Source organism: Panicum hallii, chromosome 4 (genome assembly GCF_002211085.1).
Source record: "Panicum hallii strain FIL2 chromosome 4, PHallii_v3.1, whole genome shotgun sequence".
NCBI lineage: Eukaryota > Viridiplantae > Streptophyta > Magnoliopsida > Poales > Poaceae > Panicum > Panicum hallii.
In genome coordinates, this window is record NC_038045.1 from 32,296,334 (window position 1) to 32,318,902 (window position 22,569).

The window sequence follows — 22,569 nt, forward strand, 5'->3', positions numbered from 1 at the left end:
TTCGGTGGTAGCCCCGTCCTTTGACCGAATCAGTCGGTCTCCGGCGCCTTTTGCAGGAATCTGAATTGTTTTTCTTTGTTTGTCGCGTGGGCCCGGCTCTTCCCTTTCTTCCTCGCTCGCACGCACGGCTTCCTGTTTCCCGTCGCACGGCCGCCGTCCCGCCGAGCCCCTGCGCCCCACGCCGCCCTGCACCGCCGCACTCAGCGCCACCCGCGCCTCCGCCGCCATCGCGCTGCGTACCACCGCCGCCGCGCATGCACGCCCGCGCCGCTGTGCGGCCACGCCCGCGCCGCCCTGCATGCGCACCACCACCGCGCTCGTATGCTGCCTCCGCCGCACCGCGCACCACCGGCGCCGCGCACCGCCGCCGAGCCACTTCCCCGCGCGCCCGTGCTGCCGCCCTGCTCGTGGCACTGCCGCCTCCTCCTTGGTGCCCACAAGGTGTTCGGTGTTTTGCCCCTGAGGGTCTGCTGTTTCCCTGTGCTGTGGTGAGCTACTCTTCCTCCTTTTCCTGTTCACACCACCTAGGGCTCTTAGTTTCTCACATACTTAGAGCATGTTCCCACACGCGCTCTTGCACTTTATCACATACACATCTTCTTGCACATTTAGAGCTTGATCGTATACACACACGCACTCACACTTCACTCACATGCCTTATGATTAGTAGTCGTGTCCGAGCTCTTACCTTATTCATGCTTTCTATAGGTCTCGCTCTCTAGTTATATTTATTAAACCTATATATCCTATTCCTATGGGTGCAGGGTGTTCTCGGTTTGTGTGTCAGTGGCAGTTTGGTTGATAGTTGAGCTCGGCAGTCGCTTGAGGCCAAGCCTCGGGTGCTTTTATTGGACATCGAGGCCAAGCCTCGACGAGGACAGTTCTGCGAGTGCTCTGGCAGCTTGTGACCGTGGGCAGTTGTACTTGGCAGCATGGCAAATGTTCAGGGCAGTAGTGGTGCAGGTGATGGTGATATTCCACCACGCTGGCTTCCGAGAGCAGCTAAGGGCAAGGCAGTTGCTCAGCAGCCGCAGAAGAAGAAAAAGAAGAAGCTCCCGCGTGGTCATCCAGATGATTGGGACACTACTCTTGCAGCGGCAGCAGCAGAAGGGCGAGTTGAGTGTGGTGGAGTCGCAGCAGCTTTTCCGATCCGTGACTGGACCGGCTCACCCGTCGCTCCTGAGGGGGCCACCTCCTCCACCGCTGAGGCGCTCCTCGCGTCCTCACTGTCAGCCGGTCGCCACACCGACTCCTCCAGCTGCGACTGCTCGTAGTGGCAGGAAGCGGCCTCGTGCAGAGCCTCAGAAGCAGCAGCAGCCCCGCCAGAGACAGTGACAGCAGCAACAGCCAGTAGAGGAGTCCGAGGAATCAGGTTCTGAGTTAGAGGAGGAGATTGAACAACTGCCCTCGATAAAGAGCATCATGAAGGGCAGCGCGCAGATTGTGTGGAAGTACAGATTTTACGATATGGATCTTTGGTTCCCGGAGCAGCGCCAGACACCTGAGAAGTTCCTGTTCTGGACTGAGTTGCAGCACCGCTTTCACCTAGCCTACTACCACGCTCGCACTCAGATTCAGCCTCAGAGGCGCTTGGTGATGAGCACCATGGCACAAGCAGTTCCCATAGCACTTGACGAGTTTGAGCGGTACTTCAGTTACATGCCAAGGATGCTTGATCTGTTCATCTTGCCGGGGCACTACATTGAGGATTGGGTCCAGATCTTCTACTCCACAGTGTTTGTTCCTAGTGACCGTTCACGGATTATGTTTATGTTTGAGGGAGAACGGCAAGTTTTGTACCGCAGTGACATCGCTCAGGCTCTGAGGTTGTAGTTGCATGACATCCGCATACACAAGCTAGTATACCTTGGAGCTATACCTTCCCGTCGTCCCATAACTACAAGTGTATTCCCTCCAGACTTTGACATTGTCAGGATATGCTTTGAGGAGCCGTTTGGTCCTGCTTCACCTCGCCATCCCTCTGATCTTACCAGACTTGCTTATATTGTTCTTGAGGGTTTGAGGCGCTCTTTGCTTCCTCGCACCGGGAACCGTGAGGCCATGACAGCTCTGCAGCAATGGCTTTTTTCCTTCATTCTCCATCAGTTCGATATTGTTGATTTTCTGATTTGTGAGATTGAGGTTGTTTGCAGAGGGTCTGACTGTCGGATGCAGACTTCCATATGCACATATCATACGCTACTTGCTTGCTCGCTCTATTGCGCCTACGGGTGATCACCTTGAGCAGTGGAGCAGCTCTCCGACAGGCTTCCCAGATTACAGGCCTGCCCATCCAGAGGATCGTCGCTGGGGTCAACGCGCACTTGCAGTTGTTCAGCAATGATGGAACCCTGAGCAGCGCGAGCAGTTCCGAGATAAGGACGAGGCACTGAGGCACACAGAGGTACAGGCTGGATTAGAGGGTATCCAGATGATACTAGACAGTGATGAGCTCTCTGAGGATGACTCGTTGGATCCTGAGTTCATTCTTCCAGATGTCACACCTTTCAGACGTACTCACGACGACGAGGCCGGTAGCTCTAGTGTAGCTGCTGCAGCACCTCCAGCTTCTCAGGCACAGCCGGACACACCAGATATCGCTACTCAGATTGCTGCACTTACCTCGTCCGTTAGGGTGATGGCAGACACATTTGTGCAGATGCAGCAGGCTCAGTTTATCAAGGAGCAGACTGAGGAGAGGTTTTAGGCTATTCAGCAGCATCAGCAGAGGTTGCTTGACTCCTTACAGCAGCATCAGCGTCAGTCCGACTACTATTTCAGTATTCCTTTAAGCAGACTGGCGTTCCTATGCCTCCTCTTCTACCGGACCCGACCGTTCCACTTGCATAGCTTCAGAGTCCCGTAATGCCTCAGCCGATACGTCCGTTAGCTACACCAGGACCTGCTCAGATACCGCAGCCAGTTGCTTCAGGGATTCACTCGCCAGCACTGCCGGACATCTCGACATCTTTTCGTACTCCCACTTCAGCGCTACTTGGACAGTATGCTACTACTCATACACCATCAGCTTCTGTTTCAGCACCAGTGTCAACCGGTGGGCTAGCCAAGTCTTCAGTCACTCGCCAGCTCAAGTTTTCTTATAGTGAGATCACTGGTTTGACCACTCCGTCGACGCATACCCCCGTTGGATCTATTGACTCAGCGCAGCCCCTCTCAGTTGCGGAGTCCTCAGTCGCGCCAGCACTTGCAGCAGTTACTACTGAGGCTCCTCCACGTGTTTCAGCTCCCGAGGTTTCTATAGAGCAGCGGACAGTTGAGCCGTCTACTTCAGTATCTGATCCAACGATAGCTGTTCGTGTCACGACTCCGTCTCCTGAGAGCACTTCTGCACCCCCTCCAACTTCTGACTGTGGCAGAACCGCTTGAATTATTCCGGCTCAAGTGCACAGATCATTGTTATACAGGCGATATGACCTCAACGCACTTCAAACGGAATAACCCAATGGTCTGTCGGGTAATGTCCCGATGAAACCACCGGATTCCGGATCGTTCAAGCGTACCTCGCATGAAGGCGAGTCCAGAAATACAATCACCGTTACATTTTTACAACATAGTCATAGTAGTTATTACAAACCGGTTTCTAGTAGAGTACTGCAAACCTAACTAAAATAAATTTATGCAGACATTATTTGAAAACTTCAAGTTTTAACGAACATTATTCAGAGATGGCAGCGGAAAAGATACAACAACGTGACTACTCGTCGCAAAGAAGACACCATACTTAGCCCAAAGCATGGCGTCGTTCTGAAGGGTCATTGCCGGTTGGGAACGGATCCCATTCCACGGATCAGTCAGGCGGTAAAGTGCAGGGCCAAGGAGAACTAGCAACTGAGTCCTCGAATGACATACCTGAAAATCATTTTACTAACAAGGCTGAGTATACTAATACTCAGCAAGGCTTACCTGTCAATTGGGTATACTTAGCCCATAACTAGACCATGAGAGGTTGAAAGGCTCTAGGTTTCTTTTGCTGAAAAACAACAAAGAGTATGTCCTTATTTCCATATTTTAGCTTTCAGATTCTAGTTCAATTAACCATTCTAAGTGAGCATCTATAATAGACAAGTAAGGTGGGTATTAAAGCATACATCAATATTGTTCCATTAACTGTTGCTCTTGTTACTCTATGTGGCAGAAGTATCAAGCAGTCTCAATCACCGCGAGAAACGGACGATTCCTGAATCGAATTTTATAACCTTGCAAGGGATCCTAACTCACACGCTCGGAAATTTTCCTTTCCGGGTAACCATTCCCCTCATATTCCGGATCGTGGATCAGCGCCATCACAAGCGACTGCAGGACCATACGCATATCCAATATGCAGGACGCACGTCTACAGCGCGATTGTATGACTGTACTCCCGTCTGTTATGCAGAATGTACTCCCACACGTCGGTGCGTGTGTACATAAACCAAAATTCAAGTGGTGGGGGATATGTCCACTTGCCGGGCCAATCAGGTACTAGGCTTACCGCGTACCATATTTACGGTATGTGGCTAGTACTTTCAAACGCTTGACCACCACTACCACACACTGCGGCCTTATCAATTTGATCAACACAGACGGGGTACTATTCCATGTCATGGTACTGCATATAACCCCGTCCGTGATCCTTATAGTGATTGTAGAAAAGTAAACAATCAACTCCTATATTGCGCGAGTGACAGGAAATCACTCGACTTCTGCCGGTCCTATTAGCAAAGCATCTACTCGATAAGGACTCAGAAACATTACATAGGCTCCTAGGTTTCATGCAACTAAGGCTTCATAACAACTCCTAGTACTTAATGCACAAGAACAGTATAATTGCATAATTTAAAATACTGAGTTATGCATTGGGGCTTGCCTTCACTGGTGAGGCTGGGTCAGTGATGTCAGTATCTTCCGAACCTAAGTTCGGGACTTCAGAAAGACCCTTGGTGACGTTTACTGGAGCTTCAGAAATACCCTCGTCGGGTTCTGGGATTAGCTCGTAGGTATCGGAGGCGAGTGTCGTCAAATCTACATGATATGCAATTATTTGAAGCAAATGATTATTATTTTACTATCTTATTTTCACGATAAAGTTGCAATCTAACAAGAATGCATTCAATACATGACTTCAAGACTTAACTAATTTGTACAAATAACAAAAAGGTTTGAAGGAAATAAACTTAAGTAGAGTTTTTGGTGTAAAATTTTTGTTCAAAACTGCTATTTGGTGAAGGTTACTAGAGAGCTGACCGGATCTACTTCACAGCATGCTTTTCAGATAGCTTATCTAGTCGATTGGGGTATGCATCGTGAAAGGATCTCAAGATGCCTAGAGGGGGGTGAATAGGTTAATCTATAACTTAAAACACTTTACACACTGTCAGTAACACAGGTATCCGGATACTCCGGATATATGTCCGGATACTCCGGGTATTATGTCCGGAGTTTCCGGAAATATTGTCCAGAGAGTCCGATTATGAAATAATGTGTGCACTAACAAGATATTAATGCTGCAATTTAGATTGAGTAAATTTGGGCAAGCACGAAGTACCTTAAGAGTGTTTCTAAGCAGTTGTCTTGCTCTAGAGACTAATATATGTAGATCGACCTCAAACCCTAGAAAGTTAGTCTCACCAGCAAATATCTAATAAAACTAGTAAGGGGCACAAAATAGAAACGGAATTTGTTTCCCGAAGTTCACTCCCAAAGGAGCTACGTCTCCGTTGAGGAAGGATTCAAGAGACGGTGCTCAAGAACCCCTATACTCCTCTTCCAAGGGTGAGACCAACGCTCAAACCCAAGGATACTAACTATGAGTTCCTCCGCGAGGAATGAAGATTACAAACTTCTTGTGGTGCTCACAACTTGCTTGAACACTCACAAGCGACACCTAGCCGTCTAGGAGCTTGGAGCTCCAAGAGTAATAAACTCAAATCCACCGGCTAAGGGTTTTGTGCTCAAGAGATGGAATGAAAGCTTTCTAGCACGAATCTTTGCTCTTGCAACTATCTCACTTGAATCTCCTAAGAAAATCACTCAAGAACGGAAGAGGGGAAGTGAGAGAGCTCTCTTTTGCTTGCTGGCTTGTTCTATTTCGAAATGGGCAAGAGAGAGGTAACTGAAAGGGTATGGGGGGTATTTATACCCCCTCTCACAGAAACTAGCCGTTGGGAGAAGGATACCCAGATACTCCGGGTATATGTCCGGATACTCCGGACATAAGGGTCCGGAGACTCCGGTCCCAGAGAAACTTTCAGATGAGTAACAGTTACCTGAAGACTCCGGGCTGCTGTCCGGATACTCCGGATCACAATGTCCGGATATTCCGGACAATGTACCGGACATTCCGGATAAACATGGATTTTCACAAGAAGGCTATTTTTAGTGGTAGGTTTGATTCTTATGGCTTTTGTAGGTTCTCTTGAGCATACTACCACATCAACACCTGTGGATCAAAGTCCCTCTTGATAGTACGGCGTTCCTATACTCAATTTCAAAATAAAATCTAATTTTTCAAGTAAATTTGGAACGCCGCTTTTCATTTCCATTTTTGAGGGGTCATGTTTTTGTAATACGCTTTGCTTCATCATTCTTAGCTCCTGCACACATGCTCGATAACATGATTAGATATACATGTGCTTTGTCATCTTCCACCAAAACCCACTAAGGGGTCTAGATATCTTTCACATCGGCTGTGATTTTTCTTCAGCAAAAGTAGCCGATAAGGGTGTAGCCAATCAACGTGTAGTCGATGAGCGTGTGGCCGATGGGTGTGTAGCCGACGGGCATGTAGTTTGCAAACAAGACCCTAGAAAGAAACAGAGACTTGCATTGGGGTCGCTAATCAACTTGAACAGAAGAAGTCGAGCGGCGGCGATTAAAATCCAGCGAGGAGGCGCACTGGCGGCGAGGGAAAGGTGGGGAAAAAGGTTCAGGAGCTCACGGCGGATTTGGGGATGGTTGGAATCGTAGAAGGGAAGGTCAGAGGTGGTGGTTTGACTAGATACAGAGCCGGCGCGACGAGGTTCCGAGGGCGGCGACGGTGGTCCGGCGACTGGAGTGCAGTAAGGCGAAGGAAATTGGTCAAGGGGCTTCGCTTTGGAGATGTAGTGCTGATGGTGCTCTTGGTGAAGGAGGAGAAGGGATGGAACTTCGGTTCGACTAGCATTAGCATGGCGACGGAGAGTGAGATCACCGGCACGGTGTTCTGGGCTGCGTGTACGCGGAAAGAGGAAGAAGAGCGGGTCAGGAAATGGCAGTGAGATGCGGCGGTGCTGTGGAGCACAAAATCGGAGAGGAAGAGCGGCGCAGACGGCTGACGGCTGACGGCGGTGGACAGAGGAGCTCCGGCGAAGTAGTCGAGCGGAGAAAAGAACAGGAATGCGGGTGCGCGTGAGGGAAAAGAAGAAGCAAGAAGTTCACTGGGCGCATTACAATGCTAAAAAGAGGCGCGCGGGCGGGCGGCAAGCAGCTGCCGGTGGTCGACGGCGCGCGTGGCGGCTCTGGCGGGCAACAGCGCGACGCGTCCGCGCGAGGAGGAACCAGCGGGGTCGGTTAAGTGGCGGGCGGGCGAGTTGGGGCCAGGTGGCGCAGGAAGAGCGGCGAGGGGGCAGCTGGCGGCCGGGGGAAAACGCCGGCGATGGACGGTGGGCGGTGCTGCAGAGAAACAGAGAGGGGGAAGCAGGAGGAAGAAGACGAGGACCTGTTCATAAATTTTGTAAAAGTTCAAGGAGTTCACTGTAAAGTAAAATTTCCTTCCAAACTATAGTTCTAATGAAAATATGCCCAAAATCAAAAGTGTAGAGCTTAAAAAGATCTACCACATTGTTTTAGGGTCCAACTTCAAAAGAGTTAGAGTTTTGAAATTATTTTTAAAAGCCAACAAATCATTCAATTTCAAATAAATCCAAAATGAATTTTACCTTTTCAAAGAAACCTTGGAGTATTTACACTTCTTACAGTGGTTAAAGAGTGAAAACTCATGTTTGCAAATCAACCCTTCATACATTTTTGAAATTACCTTCCATTTATACACAATTTACAAAAAGAACCCTAATTTTTCCTAATATTACGAAAATACCCTTTAACGTTTATTTAAATTTTTTAAAGGCATTCATCAAAACAAACACACACTTCACACTAACAAGCACAACTTCCTACTAGATATCAATGTGCCTAGCTCCTAAGTACCTGAAATGTCACAGCCTCTGAAAGATATCCAGGCCCTTTAGTGGGTTTTGGTGGAAGATGACAAAGCACATGTATATCTAATCATGTTGTCGAGCATGTGTGCAGGGGCTAAGAATGATGAAGCAAAGCGTATTACAAAAACATGACCCCTCAAAAAAAGAGGAAATGAAAAGTGGTGTTTCAAATTTACTTGAAGAATTAGATTTTATTTTGACATTGAGTATAGGAACGCCGTACTATCAAGAGGGACTTTGATCCACAAGTGTTGATGTGGTAGTTGTGCTCAAGAGGACCTTCTAAAGCCATGAGAATCAAATTTACCACCCAAAAACAGCCTTCCTGTGAAAATCCATGTTTATCCGGACTGTGGCAGAACCAACCTGAATTATACCGGCTCAAGTACGCGAGTCCACTCCCGAGGGCCCCAACGTGCTTCAAACGGTATAATCCCTTGGCCTGTCGGGTAACGTCCCGATAAACCACCGAAAGCAGGATCAAAACAAGGTACCCCGCACGAAGGTGAGTCCAGAGATACAAAGGCCATCATATTTTATATCACAGGCAGTTATAATACATGAGTGTTTAAAAGTAACATAAACTTCCCAACCGGGGAATTATTACAAACCGACATAAGTTTTAGAACAAACGGCAATATTAAAGTATGGTAGAGTACACGTCGTCAGTACAGATGTCATATTTGCCCGTGCATGACATCACTCGGAGGGTTCCGGGTTGGCCGGGGACGGGTCCCACTCCACGGACCAACCATCAGGCAGAGGGTAGGGCCACGGTACAGGCAGAGTTGGGTCGGCAGGAGCATTACCTGAACAAAAGTTATAAAGCAAGGCTTAGTATTCTAATACTCAGTAAGGCTTACCCGGTGATGGTATACATAGCTATATAACTAGACTCATGAAATCTGGTAATGGTCTTGGGATAAATTTTCAGCGGAAAAGCAACTAAGAGTAGGTCCTTATTTTCCTCTTTTAGCTTTGAAGTTCTAGTTGATTATCCATTCTAGGTGAGCATCTAAATCTATACAAGCATGGTATAATCTTTAATCATTCATCATTTTAGATAATATCAAAATAATTGCTTTTGTTACTCAATGTGACAAAGGGATTAAGCAGTCTCAACCATCATGAGAAGCGGACGATTCTGAATCGAATTTAACCTTGCAAGGTGAACCTAACTCACACGCTTGGAACACCAAAGGGTCGTTCCGAAGCAACCGTTTGCCTTTCATTCCGACTCATGGATCAGATCCACAACAAGCGACTGCAGGACCATACGCACCTCCAAAGTGCAGGACGTACGTCTGTAGCGCGACTACAAAACCCGTACTCCTGGTTGCCCTTGCAACACGTATTCCCACACGTCGAACATAAGTAACCAGAAGAAGCAAGACGAGTGGTGGGAGGTATGTCCACTACTCGGGCCGATTGGCTACTAGGCTTACCGCTTACCATATTTCGCAGCATGTGGCTAGTACTTTCAAACGCTTAACCACGATCACCACACGCTGCGACCTTATCAAATTTCAATAACACAGACGGGGTATCACCTCAACCATGATACCTCACAAAACTCCCGTCCGGCATCCTTATAGTGATAACAGAATGTAAGCATTACAACTCCTATATCGCGCGAGTGACCGGAAATCACCCGACTTCTACCGGCCCTATTAGCACAGCAGCTAGCCGGACTCAAGTGCTAGTATTCCATACATTGGTTCCTAGGAGAGTGCAACTAGGGTTTCAAGCAATTCCTAAGAACTTAATGCAGAGATAGATATATAAATTGCAGAGTAAATAAAGTAGGGTTTATGTCCGGGGCTTGCCTTCTTGAGTAGGGTTGAGGATAGTAGGGTCAAGGTCTTCCGAACCTTGGTTCGGAGCTTCAGTTAGATTCTCGCCGGTGTTTCCGGGGTCTCCAGGAGTTTCCTCGGCTTGGTCCGCGATCAGCTCGTAATCACCGTCAGCGAGGGTAAACGGTTCTACATGATATGCAAGACAAATAACATTAGGAAATGTATACTCTTTTACTTGAGTCATATCAAAAATTACGTTTTAAAAGATTAACACTTCAAGAAATGTCAAAACAAAGAAGATTTTAGTCTAAACCTATACTTAATGCTTAACTTATCACCATATCATTGCATTAATTCAAGAGAAGTATTAAAACATATATTAGGGTTAAATTCAAATTTAAATTTGAATTTAAACTTTGAGAATGTTATGAAATTTTGAATACTTAAAAATAGATCACTTAATAATTCATGATCAAGAGATCTAATTAGTTAAATTTTAAAAGGTATGTTTAGCTAATTCTAGTTCAAAATAATTTGAAAGGATTTAAATTATAATATAAGTTTAGATTTGGAAGTTTTGCATCACTTCATATATCATTTATAGAAATTACACATCAAAATTACAAACAATCAAGTTAACATGTAGGAATTAAAGATATTACATTCCCTTGTTTCAAATTTAAATTAGATTCTGTCACACCCGATTTATAAGAACATAAATCGAGCAATCATATATGCGCCAGGATCAAGTCACGCATATATACAACAGATTATCAAGATATCACAACACATGTCACGAATCAAAGCGTATAAATTATAAAATGAATATCTTTATTACAACTGAATCAAGAATCAGTTCAAGGAATGCGGAAGCGTAAAAGAGATACGTGTAGAGCTGGGCGCCACAGGGACGTCGACTGGGAGACAAACGCCTAGAAGTCGTCGAAGCCGCTGACGTAATCCTCCACGCTGCCGGGCACTGAGCAGCAGTCGAAGATATCCGAAATAGAACAGAAGAGTAGAGAGGCAAGTGTGAGTACAAACTCGTACTCAACAAGTATAACACGAGCATGAGGCTCTAAGGTTAGCTGACTCAACTGCATTAGCTTTTAGTCTTGGCAAATTTTATTAAAGCTAATTACTACAAGTGGATGAATTACCATAACCCAAATTGCATAAGAATTAACCAATATTAATTAAGAACTACTGAGAACCATCCAAACCAAAACCACCCGGGGAATCTCCCTCGTCAAAGGTTGATAACCCCACTAATCAGAAGGAGGATCTGGGCCGCTCATGACTGTGAGCACAGCTGATATATCAGTTTTACACTCTCGAGAGGTTGCACAACTTTACCCACAAGTCGTGAGCTACGCTAGTTGTTCATCTGTTGTCGGTCAAAACCCGCCGGCGGGCAGCGACAGGCAACACGAGGAGCCGGGAGGCTTCCGGGACGGCTGGTGGGCCCCGGTCCCTCGGTCAACGGCCCAGTGATCTGGCGCGCGCCCTGGCTGAGAGTCGCTAGGCGTGCCACCTGATCCTACACCCGATCAGGAAGGTGTGACGTGTCCAACTCCTGCATGCACAGACATATGTATAGGTCAATCCGAGCCGTGATCGGCTCATTACCTCCTCCCCGGCATCGGCTATGAAGAGCCGATTGCGTCAATACCGGATCGGATCTTTAGAACAGGCAACAAGGAAACTGGTACGTATGTATACATCTAAATAAAACTTGCTTCATAAATGCAATCTAATCCAATCCACAACAACTAAGCCCTCACTACACGATCGGAACATCCTACACGTGATTGAGCCTAATAGATACACAAAAACATCGACAAAACGATCTAAACAGAGAGCGAGAAAACAACTAAAAGCCGATTCCCGAACACCCTCTATTCAAACACAAGCCGATACAGAGCATACTATCGGATCATTCAATTCGTTTGCAAGGCCTAATCGTGCACATGTTGAACCAAGCTTCTAAATACATAGAAACCAGCCATAACAGATTGGATCTACTGACAATTACGAAACAAGATAAAACCATCATACCGACGAATGGGCACGATGATCAACATGCGAGAACAATGCATGAAGCACAATGAAAGCACCAAAAGAAAAGATTACTCAACGCATGCTAAGATAAATAACGCTACTCGCCATCTACAAGGCTTCAGCACGAGCAACGTATGAGCGAACGAGCAAGGGTAACGCTACCCCGATCACGCAAGACGTGATCGGGGTCGCGTGGCGCTTACCCGATGAAGAACCCTAAGCAGGGGAGGCGATACGCCGAGAGTTGATGATGATTGATCCTTTTTCTCGTTTATTCATGGTACATATTTATAGTCCGTAGACTTGTTCTCTTTAACTAACCCTAACCTAACACAACACGAATCTTAACTGTTTACTCCTGATTCACGCGGCTTTATGGCCTTCATTTTCCACGCGGGCCCAACCCGCAAGCTTTGTCACGACCGCCTTCCAAGCCCATCTTGCTCCGTGGCCCATTTCTGACCTGGTCAAAATACGGTGATAACACATGCCCCCCTGGTTTCGGTAATAGAAATTCCGAAATCATTACTGCCTTGGCCCTTCGTCTTCCGATCCGTACGACCGCGCCCTTTCGGCTCCCGATGGACGTGACTACTCTGCATCGACCTCCTGGGGAACCGTTACGGTGCCGATTCATTTCATCCACTCGTTGGCTTTATAAATTTGTTTCCAGCACCTTCTTTACCCACTTTCCCTCACAACCATCGTCGACTCCCTCTCCTTCCTTCACCATGGCCTCTTCTTCCTCTGCTTCCTCTGTCATCTCCTACGAGTCCGGAACAACACGAGAACCCACTCCAGAATATGACCCAATCGCCGCTTATGAGGTCCGTGCTCCCCTGCATTGGGACGCGGTGGAGTGGGACTTTGATTACCAGTCCGAAGATGACGGCTCTCTGACTGACGGCGAGGATCTCGCTCTCCTCCTCGGAGCCGAGCTGGAGGAAGAGGAAGATGATGCCCTTTGGGGAGAAGACCTTTCTTTCTCAGAGGAAGAATCCGACTCCCTCTCCTCCGAAGAAGATCCGATGGCAGGTAACTTTCTCCTTGACAGGTCATCGGACGACACTTCCGACAGTCGCGGAGGAACCGACGATGATGATGGCTTCACCAGTGGCAGCTATGAGAATGACGCTGACGATGATGGCGACGACGGTAGCAGCAGCAGCGGCGCCAGCATCGCTCCACCGTCCAAGCGCCGCAAAGCCTCTGATGTGCACTGGTGGTAGATTGTAGTACCCCTGTTAGGTTGGTCCCAGGAGTAGCTAGTTCCTCTTTTGTTCTTGCTGACTTGCCATGAATACGATCTGCTTTGTGTTAATCCCTCTTATTATGCACAACAATTCATTCAAGAGCCGATGGCATCGCATCGGCTTTAAGGTATACCACCCCGGATCTGAAACTGCCCTTCATTTTACTTTACCTTCTGCCAGTCAATCCAGCGCAAACCTCTACAGGCCGATTCCGATCCCCTTTTCGCTCACAAACCCTAGCCGCGAGATCTCCCCTAGTCCTTGAGATATATGCTCGATCTTGCGCCGCCACCCTAGATTCATTCTCCAAGGTTTCGATCCACATTTCCCGATGGCGGGATCTTCGCGCACCGCCGCCGCCGCCTTTGGTCTGAAGGTAAACTCCGACCCCCATTAATCTAACCTAGCATCCACACATTTTTTACTGCGCCGTTAAATGACCTTTCCCCCGGCAATTTTTTTGGGGTTTTTCAGGCTTCCGATATCTTCTTGCCACATCCTTCCTCCCCCGATTCCTTTTGCCTTGGACCTCGCTCTTACGAAAAACCCATAGATCTGATCTCGTGTGAGGCCAACCGAATCCCCTTTGTGAGCCAGAATGTAGACCTAGAATTCTGGTCGGATAGCCTCCGCGCCTGGCCAAACCCTCCTGAAGGCTGGATGGCTTGGTACAATAGGGTAGCGAACACCTATCAACCCCTGTGGGAATCAATTGGAATAGCCGATGCCTTGTCTTTGTCACTCTCCCCTCTTGAGAAAGATGAAAACCTTCTGAAGACAATCGGCTATTTCTGGTCTGATGCCTTGAATTGCTTCCTCTTTGGGCATAGCCCATTAGCGCCAACACTGTTAGATGTTGTGATGATTACTGGCCTGAACATATCTTCAGCCTGTCCTTCTGCTTACAGTCTCCATGTGGTTCCATACAAATTATCTTCGAAAACTGAATGCACCAACTGGAGCACATACCTGAGCCAACACCAGAAGAGCAAAGGCCCTGTGTCGGAAAAGGAGCATACGGCCTTTCTGAACTTATGGCTTGAACACTTCCTTTTCTGTGGTCCTTCCCTTGCCCCGACCAAAAACTATCTTTCCTTGGCTTATGAACTGGCCAAAGGTCAACCCATTGGCCTCGGTAAACTATTTCTAGGGGAACTCTACCGTTATCTTCATCTGATGACTTCCAGCCTCCTTACCCAGAAGAAGATTAGAACCGGTGGCCCGTGGTGGTTCATTCAATTGTGGGCTCGTCTTTACTTCCACAATTCTGATCCTGATTTCCCTTCCTTGGTCGGCAATTCCTTCCCTGATCTGAGTGGGAGACAAATTAGATGTACTAGCTTTGGGCAGGCCCTATACAGTCTCCCTGGCGGGAAACTGAATCCCCCAGATGCTTGCCGTTGGTTCAAGATTTTCTATAAAGGCCTCGCCAACCCGGACTTCCTTCCTTATGCCGACTCTGAGCTCTTTGAGAACCCAGCTACCTTCCGTTTGGCTGATATTGCCGATGATGCTGACACCAGGCATCTTTATTCCATCATGGTTCGGCCTTGCCTTCTCCCAGTCGGCATGAGCACCTCTAACCGGATTCTTAAACCCGGTTATGAGTTTTACCAGCCGGTCGTAGCGGCCCGGCAATTTGGCCTTGCGCAAGTGCCTCCCCACTTCCTTCTCCACCTGCTAACATCCAGCAGGGTAGACCTCCCCGACGCTCTAACCGCCCAGAGGTGCTACAGTCTGTTCACAGACCTTCCCCTGTCCGTTCCTGCCAACTTCACCTTCACCTTCTCGGCTGTTGACTTCGATGGATGGTGGACGATGTGGAAAACTCATGTTTTCCGAGGAGCTCTGGGTCCGCTGCTTCAACAGATCGACCCTGAATATGACATCCCTGATGGAGAGGTACCCCCTTTCTGGACTAGCATTCTTTCTTTAAATTGCGTTGGATCCCTCCTGAATCCACCTTACTGCTGCAGCGAGAAGATGGCCCAGAGCCACTAAACGAGGATGGGTCGCTTTTTTGCTTCCGGGCAGTCGCTCCCGTGGTTCTCTTCGGCAGGAACGCACCCCCTCCCTCGAAGAGTGTAATGCACATCCAACCGAGCACCGCCAAGTTGACCCCAAAGCGGAAACGGCTTTCTGAGGCTGCTGCCCCCCGGGTCTGTGCTAAGACGAGAAAGACCCTTGTCAGAAAGGTCCGGAAGGGAACCACGCCGTCTTGTCCCAATCCACCGCCTCCAGTCGCCGACCAGGTTCGGCCCCTCTTTCCGCTTCGCAATCGGGTTTTGTTCATCCCCCTTTTAGTGACACTCTTTTTTCCTGTAGCCTGCTGTTGTAGAAGTCTCCAGCGGGGAGGAACCTCCATGTCAGAAAGGTTCGTCTGTGGAGACGCCAGAGGACGTGGACGTACCCATCAGGGCCTTGATCACCCTTTGCAATCCTAGTGTGACAGACTCGGAAGGCCCTTCTGCATTGGCTGCTGCCCCAACTGCTTCGCTAGGTCTGCAAGTCATTGACTCCTGTCTGGAAGGGCCTTTCCCCGCCTCGGCTATCGCTGATTCCCCTGCACGAGAGGTACGCCCAACGGAGCCGATCGCCGTTTCATCGGCTGTTGCTGATTCCCCTGCACGAGAGGTACGCCCGACGGAGCCGATCGCCATTTCATCGGCTGTTGCTTCTGTAAAGCCGACTGCTGCTCCATCGGCTGTCGCTCCTCCCTCTGGAGGCGCAATCCATGCGGCCTCTGCCGCCACCGCTCATTCCTCGGGAGGGACACCCTCCCGGGAGCCGATCACCCCTTCGTTGGCCATCGCTGCTTCCTCCTCGAGACAGGTACATTTTCTCTCTGTAACTATTTTTTTTTTTTTTTTTTTTTGTAACGCCTGTCTCATTCTCTTCTCCTTCAGAACCTGGATCTTTCAGAGCTCCTTGCGTTTGACCCTGCCACGATTGGGTCAACCATACTGGAGGCCGATGATTCTTCCTCAGGCCCAACCAGCGCTGCCGATCAACTTCTCCGTGTGAAGGACCTTCTATCGGGCCCTATCTCTGCTTTGATCCAGGATTCTAGTGCAATCAAGCAGATCCTTGACGAGGTTAGCTCCCAGCTCCCTGTCAGCCTCCAGGTCAAACTTTTGCCAGCAGGGTACCTTTCTTCCTTTCAAGCGAAAGTAGCAGAGGCTCGCCGCAGGATCGAGACCCGGCGTTCCCAATCGCTCCTGAGGACCATTATCGCCGAAATGTGTCAGTCGATCAACAAGAAGAAAGCCGCACTCGACGCCAAGATCGATACATCTGCTTCCGCCCATCGGCTCCACCTCTTGGAGAAAGAATTGGAAGACCTTGAAGCTAGGGTCCAGGCCACCAAACAGCGCATCCAAGAGGAGAAGAATCTCATCGCGGGTTCCAAGCAGGAGGCAGAAATCCTAACCACTGAACTGAAGACGGACTTGGCCCAGCTGAACAGCTTGAACAAACAGGTGGTGCCGGGGGCGGACGAAGAGGACGAAGCAGTACTTGATGAGGTTGACCGCATCCGTCTTGATGCTATCGCCGCTATCGACGCCTTCCTTCTGCAGCCTTGTCCGAGATGAACCTTGTGTTTGTGTGGTAAACCTGTGGTGTTTTTTATGTAGCGAATCTAAAGTCGATGGTGGCACATCGGCTGTTTGGTAACCTGTGACTTCTGATTACCATAAGCACAATTCTAGAGCCGGTGGCACCGCATCGGCTGTTCTAATCTGATCGGGTCGATCGATACTTGTTGTTCTTTCTTCGTCTCCTATAATGCCGACACCGATCCTCGTCAACTCGGCCTTTGCCCCCCTACTTAGTTTGCTGGTCGCATCGGCTTCATTGTTCATCAGCCCACATACTTGGGAAGTACTTCTTAAGGTGTTGGCCGTTGACTGCTACTGGGAATTTAACGCCGTCCAATTCTTCAAGCATGTACGCATTCCCTGGTAGGACCTGGTCGACCCTGTACGGCCCATGCCAATTTGGAGACCATTTACCATAGGCCGCATCTTTAGTTCCCAGTGGCAATACTGCTTCCCAAACCAAATCTCCCACCTGAAACTCCTTTGGCTTAACCTTTTTATTATATGCACGGGCCACTTTGGCCTTATTTTCCTTGATTTTCTCTAGTGACCATAGCCTGAGTTCCGTGAGATCTTCCACATTGTCGCTCATCAGGGTAGCATACTCTTCAGCGGACAAATCATTCTGGAATTCTACACGCCTTGATCCAGCCGTAACCTCCCACGGTAACACGGCCTCCTGCCCGTAGACCAAGTGGTAAGGAGAAGTTTTTGTCGCTCCGTGACATGATATGCGGTATGCCCAAAGTGCTTCTGATAGGACCTCGTGCCAACGTCTAGGGTACTCATCAATCTTCCTTTTGATCAACTTGATAAGACTCTGGTTGGACGCTTCGGCTTGTCCATTTGCCTGAGCATAATATGGAGACGATCTAATCAACTTGATTCCCATATCAGCAGCAAACTTCTTGAATTCTTCTGAAATGAAAACCGAGCCACCATCCGTTGTAATAGTCTGTGGAATTCCGAATCTGTGAATGACGTGCTCTTTGACAAACTGAATAACATCCCTGGACGTCACTGACTTCATCGGAACCGCTTCCACCCATTTGGTGAAATAATCTGTGATAGCTAGAATGAACTGATGACCCTTGCTAGATGGGGGATTAATTTTGCCGATCATGTCCATACCCCAGCCTCTGAACGGCCATGGTTTAATGATGGGGTTCATTACGGACGCTGGTACCATCTGGATTTTTCCAAACCTCTGACATGCCTGACACCCTTTATAGTATTTAAAACAATCTTCAAGCATGGTGGGCCAGTAATATCCTGATCGCCTAATCAGCCATTTCATTTTGTGTGCCGATTGATGGGTTCCACACGTTCCTTCATGAACTTCATGCAGGAGCCGATTGGACTCCACTGGCCCCAGACACTTAAGCAGTAACCCCTCTAAGGTCCTGTAGAACATATCGTCCCCTATGAGGACATACTTCATAGCTTTGTATCGTATCCTCTTGGGTGCCCCCCGAGCCGAATCCTTCAAGTAGTTGAAGATATCGGCTCTCCAATCTCCCTGGTCCAGGAAGTATACCTGATGAACTGACTCATCGGCTTTGTACCCTGAAGCCAGCTGTGCTAGATCATTAGCTTCAGCATTCCGAGCCCTGGGTATCCAATAAAAATTAATGTATCTGAACTGGGCTATTAGCTCCTGGCATTGGACCCACATTGGGAACAGCAGTTCGCTTTCGCACCTGTATTCTTCTGTAAGCTGGGAAACTACCAATTTTGAATCCCCAAAAACTTCCACTGCTTCAGCTCCGGCCTCTAAGAGCAATTCCATACCTTTCCGTACCGCCTCATATTCTGCAAGATTATTGGTACAGGCGACAGGTAATCTGATCGAAAAAGAATACGTTGCCCCCCGAGGCGATACCAGTAAGATGCCGATGCCGCATCCATCCCCACAAACTGACCCGTCGAAGTACATGGCCCAGGCTCGTATAGAAAGTGCTGCGATATTGGTGTTAACCCTCTCTGCAATAAGATCCGCTAACGCCTGCCCTTTAACTGCTTTCGCAGGTTGATATCGGATATCGAATTCTGATAACGCGAACATCCACTTCCCTAATCGGCCTTTCAAAACAGGAGCCGATAACATATGTTTTATGACATCCGATTTGCAGATGACGACCACTTCAGCCGATAGCAGGATATGGCGAAGCTTGGTGCACGTAAAGAATAAGCATAAACAAAGTTTTTCCATGTCAGAGTACCTTGTTTCCGCATCCAACAATCTTCTGCTGAGATAAAAGACCACCTTTTCTTTGCCATCAAACAATTGTACCACCACTGAAGCAATAGAAGTGTTGCCCACTGATAGATATATATGAAACGGTCTATCCTGTTGTGGTGGCACCAGCACAGGCGGCTTTGACAAATATTCTTTGATTTCCTCAAATGCCCGCTGTTGATCTGCCCCCCAGCGGAACTCGTCAGTTGTTCTAGTCTTGACTAACTCCATAAAAGGCTCGATCCGTCCAGACAAATTAGAAATAAATCTCCTGACAAAGTTAATCTTACCAATGAGCTGCTGGAGCTCTTTCTTGGTGGTGGGTGGCACCAATGGTGCGTACGGCTTCCTGACTTTTTAGGCCAATCTCTATCCCTCTTTCATGAACCAGAAATCCCAGGAACTGCCCAGCCGACACACCAAAAGCACACTTCTTTGGGTTCATCCGGAGCCCGAACTTTCTAGTTCGTTCCAGAACCCGCCGCAGGTCGTCTAAATGTCCCTCGACCGATGCTGACTTTACCACAACGTCGTCGATATAAATTTCTACTAGATTACCGATCAGATCATGGAAGATATGGTTCATAGCCCGCTGATATGTAGCACCAGCATTCTTCAAGCCGAAAGTCATAACCACGTACTCGAACAAACCCACTGCTCCAGGCACTCTGAACGCAGTCTTGTGTATATCTTCAGGGGCCATGAAGATTTGATTATATCCGGCATTACCATCCATAAAACTCAAAATCTTATGACCGGCGGCAGCGTTGATTAATGTCTCTGCAATGGCATCGGTATTCGTCTTTTGGAGTGGCCCTATTAAGATCCCTGAAGTCCACGCACACCCTCCATCGGCCATCTTTCTTCTGTACGGGCACGACGCTCGAAATCCATTCGGCGTACCTGCAAGTCCTGATAAATCCGGCTTCCAGCATCTTTTCTATTTCTTTCTTCACCTCGACCAGAACTTCGGCTTTCATCTGTCGTGCTCGTTGCTGGAACAGTCGAAACCCGCTCTTGAGGGGAAGCCGATGCTCTACTATTTTCCTATCTAGTCCAGGCATCTCTGTGTAATCCCAGGCGAAGCAATCGGCGTATCCCTTTAGCAATGCTATCATCGGCTCTCGTAGTGCTGGGTGTAACTTCTTACTTATGAAGGTTGGTCGTGGCTTATCCCCAGGACCGATATCTATCTCCTCAAGTTCATCAGCCGATGTGAAACCATACCCTAACTTCCCCTCTTCTTCCATTAGATCGACATTGCAAATGGAAAACGGACACAGCATAAAAAACTCGGCCGATCGTTAAGATCGGCCGTTCCACACATCCTTTTCTTTCCAAGTTTTTGTACGAAGAACAGGGCCGGCTGTTAATGCTGGCCATTTTATAACACCTACGAAACACATTTATATTTACAACTTCGATCCTTTGGGGCCGATTGCAAGAACCGGCCTTTACGACTCCACTACCTCGTGTTGCCTCCTTTTCCTTTACTCTGTGAGGCCGGTGGATAAGACCAGCCTTACTCCGTTTTTTGTAGCTTCGATGCGATCACACCCTTCCAGGCTCATTCCTGAAATCGGCTCTTGATCTTCCGCATCCCAAATGCTCATGGCCGCATGTGAAATTTCGATCGAGTCGTCTGCCTGGACCACTTCCACCTCATCTCCGTCCCACTGGATCAAACATTGATGCATCGTGGAAGGGATGCAGCAATTGGTGTGGATCCAATCCCTGCCAAGTAAAACATTGTAGGTGCTCTTGCTATTGACGACGAAGAACGAAGTCGGGACAGTTTTGTTTCCGACGGTGAGATCCACACTGAGGACACCTTGGGCTTCTGAAGTCTGGCCATTAAAATCACTTAGGGTGACATTGGTCTTGATCAAATCTGCGGTGGACCGCCCAAACGGCGCAGGACTGAGTATGGCATAATGTTGACCGCTGCTCCCGTATCCACCAACATCTTATTCACGGGCTGACCGTTAATAAACCCCTTAAGATACAAAGCTTTCAGGTGTTTGTAATTCTTAGCTTGCGGCTTCTCGAATATCACTGGCCGAGGTCCCAAATCAGTTGGGCCACCGACGGCTCTTCCTGGGGCCTCGCATGGAATCTGCAGGAAGCACAAAAACCATGTGTGATCAGCCGATACCTTCTTGTCGGCTTTCGTTGACTTGAGTCGCCACTCCTTCCGGGCGGGCGCGACTCTTTTCCTGCACATAGTTAACTTTTTCTCCAAATCTGGTCGTGCCTTCCTTAGAGTCTCGATATACTTAGCTTCGGCCTCCTCCAAGCTACGCCAGTCGTTGAACCCTGCGCTTCTGGGAACGACTAAGTCCATCGGGACACCAACGAGGACGATGATACCTGTCTTCCCTCTTCATCTTCCATTTGTGATGACCGAACCCGCGCTTGCGGAGTGGGGCAGGTCCTATCCGCTGAAAACCGAATCCCTTGCTTTCGGTCTCCTTGGTCCACACTCTGGGCAATCCTTGATTGTAGGCAATCGGCTCATACCTGAATCCCAACAGTACCTGAAGAACGGGCAGTGCCAATGATCGCGGGCTTCTTCGTGCTTCCTCAGGCGCTTCCCGGTTCGGCGCTCATACTCCTCTTCCCAGACTCCCGATGGAGGCGCTGCTGGTACTGGTATTCGTACTTCCTAAGAAGATCAGAAGAAGTTGGCCGTTGGTTCCTTACGTACCTTACTTGCCTTTCTGTAACATATTCACTCTTTTTATTTTGGGGCCGATTGCACGAATCAGCCTCTCCATCTTCGATCTGGTGGCGTGATGCCACCCCCGCCATGTTGATGCCCAGTGCGAAATTGAGTTGTCGCCTTGCCGTCCGATCGTTGCTTTCCACCATATTGACACCAGGGAACGGCTGGGTGTCAACTTTCATAGCGGTCTGTCCCAAGATCAATCGGCCCTGCTCAATAGCCGATTGGATCTGCCGACGAAGCTCCTTACAATCGCTTGTGCTGTGGGTGAAGGAATCATGCCATTTGCAATATGATCTTCCTTTCAAATCTTGCGCCGTAGGGGGTTTGTAACCTTCTGGGAATTTCAACTGTTTTTCTTTCAGCAATAAATCAAAAATTTGTTCCACTTTACTTACATCGAAATCAAACCCCTTTGCCGGTCCTGTTTGCTTTACCCATTTGCACGATACAGGATTTGCACCACGAGCCCATTCCGCAACCGATACTTCCGCTTCTTCCTCGGAGTCATCGGCTTCTTCAATGTCAGCTAGCGCTACTTGGCGAACTTTTCCTGGTACAGCTCAGGGTGACGCTGCTCATACATCGTCAACTTCTGGACCAGATGTGCCAGTGAAGTAAATTCCAATTGAAAAGCCAGATCTCTAATCGGCTTCAATAACCCTAGAGATGCCAATTCCACAGCTTCCTTTTCTGGG

General features: G+C 48.5%; 1 protein-coding gene across 1 annotated transcript; it reads left to right on the forward strand.

Annotated features, from left to right (window-relative positions):
- Positions 1 to 317: 317 nt before the first annotated feature.
- LOC112890230 lies at positions 318 to 3,520 on the forward strand. The gene is made up of 2 exons (XM_025957127.1): positions 318 to 488; positions 765 to 3,520. The coding sequence occupies exons 1-2, from the start codon at positions 322 to 324 to the stop codon at positions 1,333 to 1,335; spliced, it is 738 nt and encodes a 245-aa protein (XP_025812912.1). The 5' UTR covers positions 318 to 321; the 3' UTR covers positions 1,336 to 3,520.
- The last annotated feature ends 19,049 nt before the right edge of the window (positions 3,521 to 22,569 follow it).

Excerpts from the sequence above, each read along its gene's own strand:
- LOC112890230 (XM_025957127.1), top strand. The coding sequence starts at position 322 with ATGCTGCCTCCGCCGCACCGCGCACCACCGGCGCCGCGCACCGCCGCC. Across the intron at positions 489-764 it reads TGCTGTTTCCCTGTGCTGTG|GGTGTTCTCGGTTTGTGTGT; the intron begins GTGAGCTACTCT and ends CTATGGGTGCAG.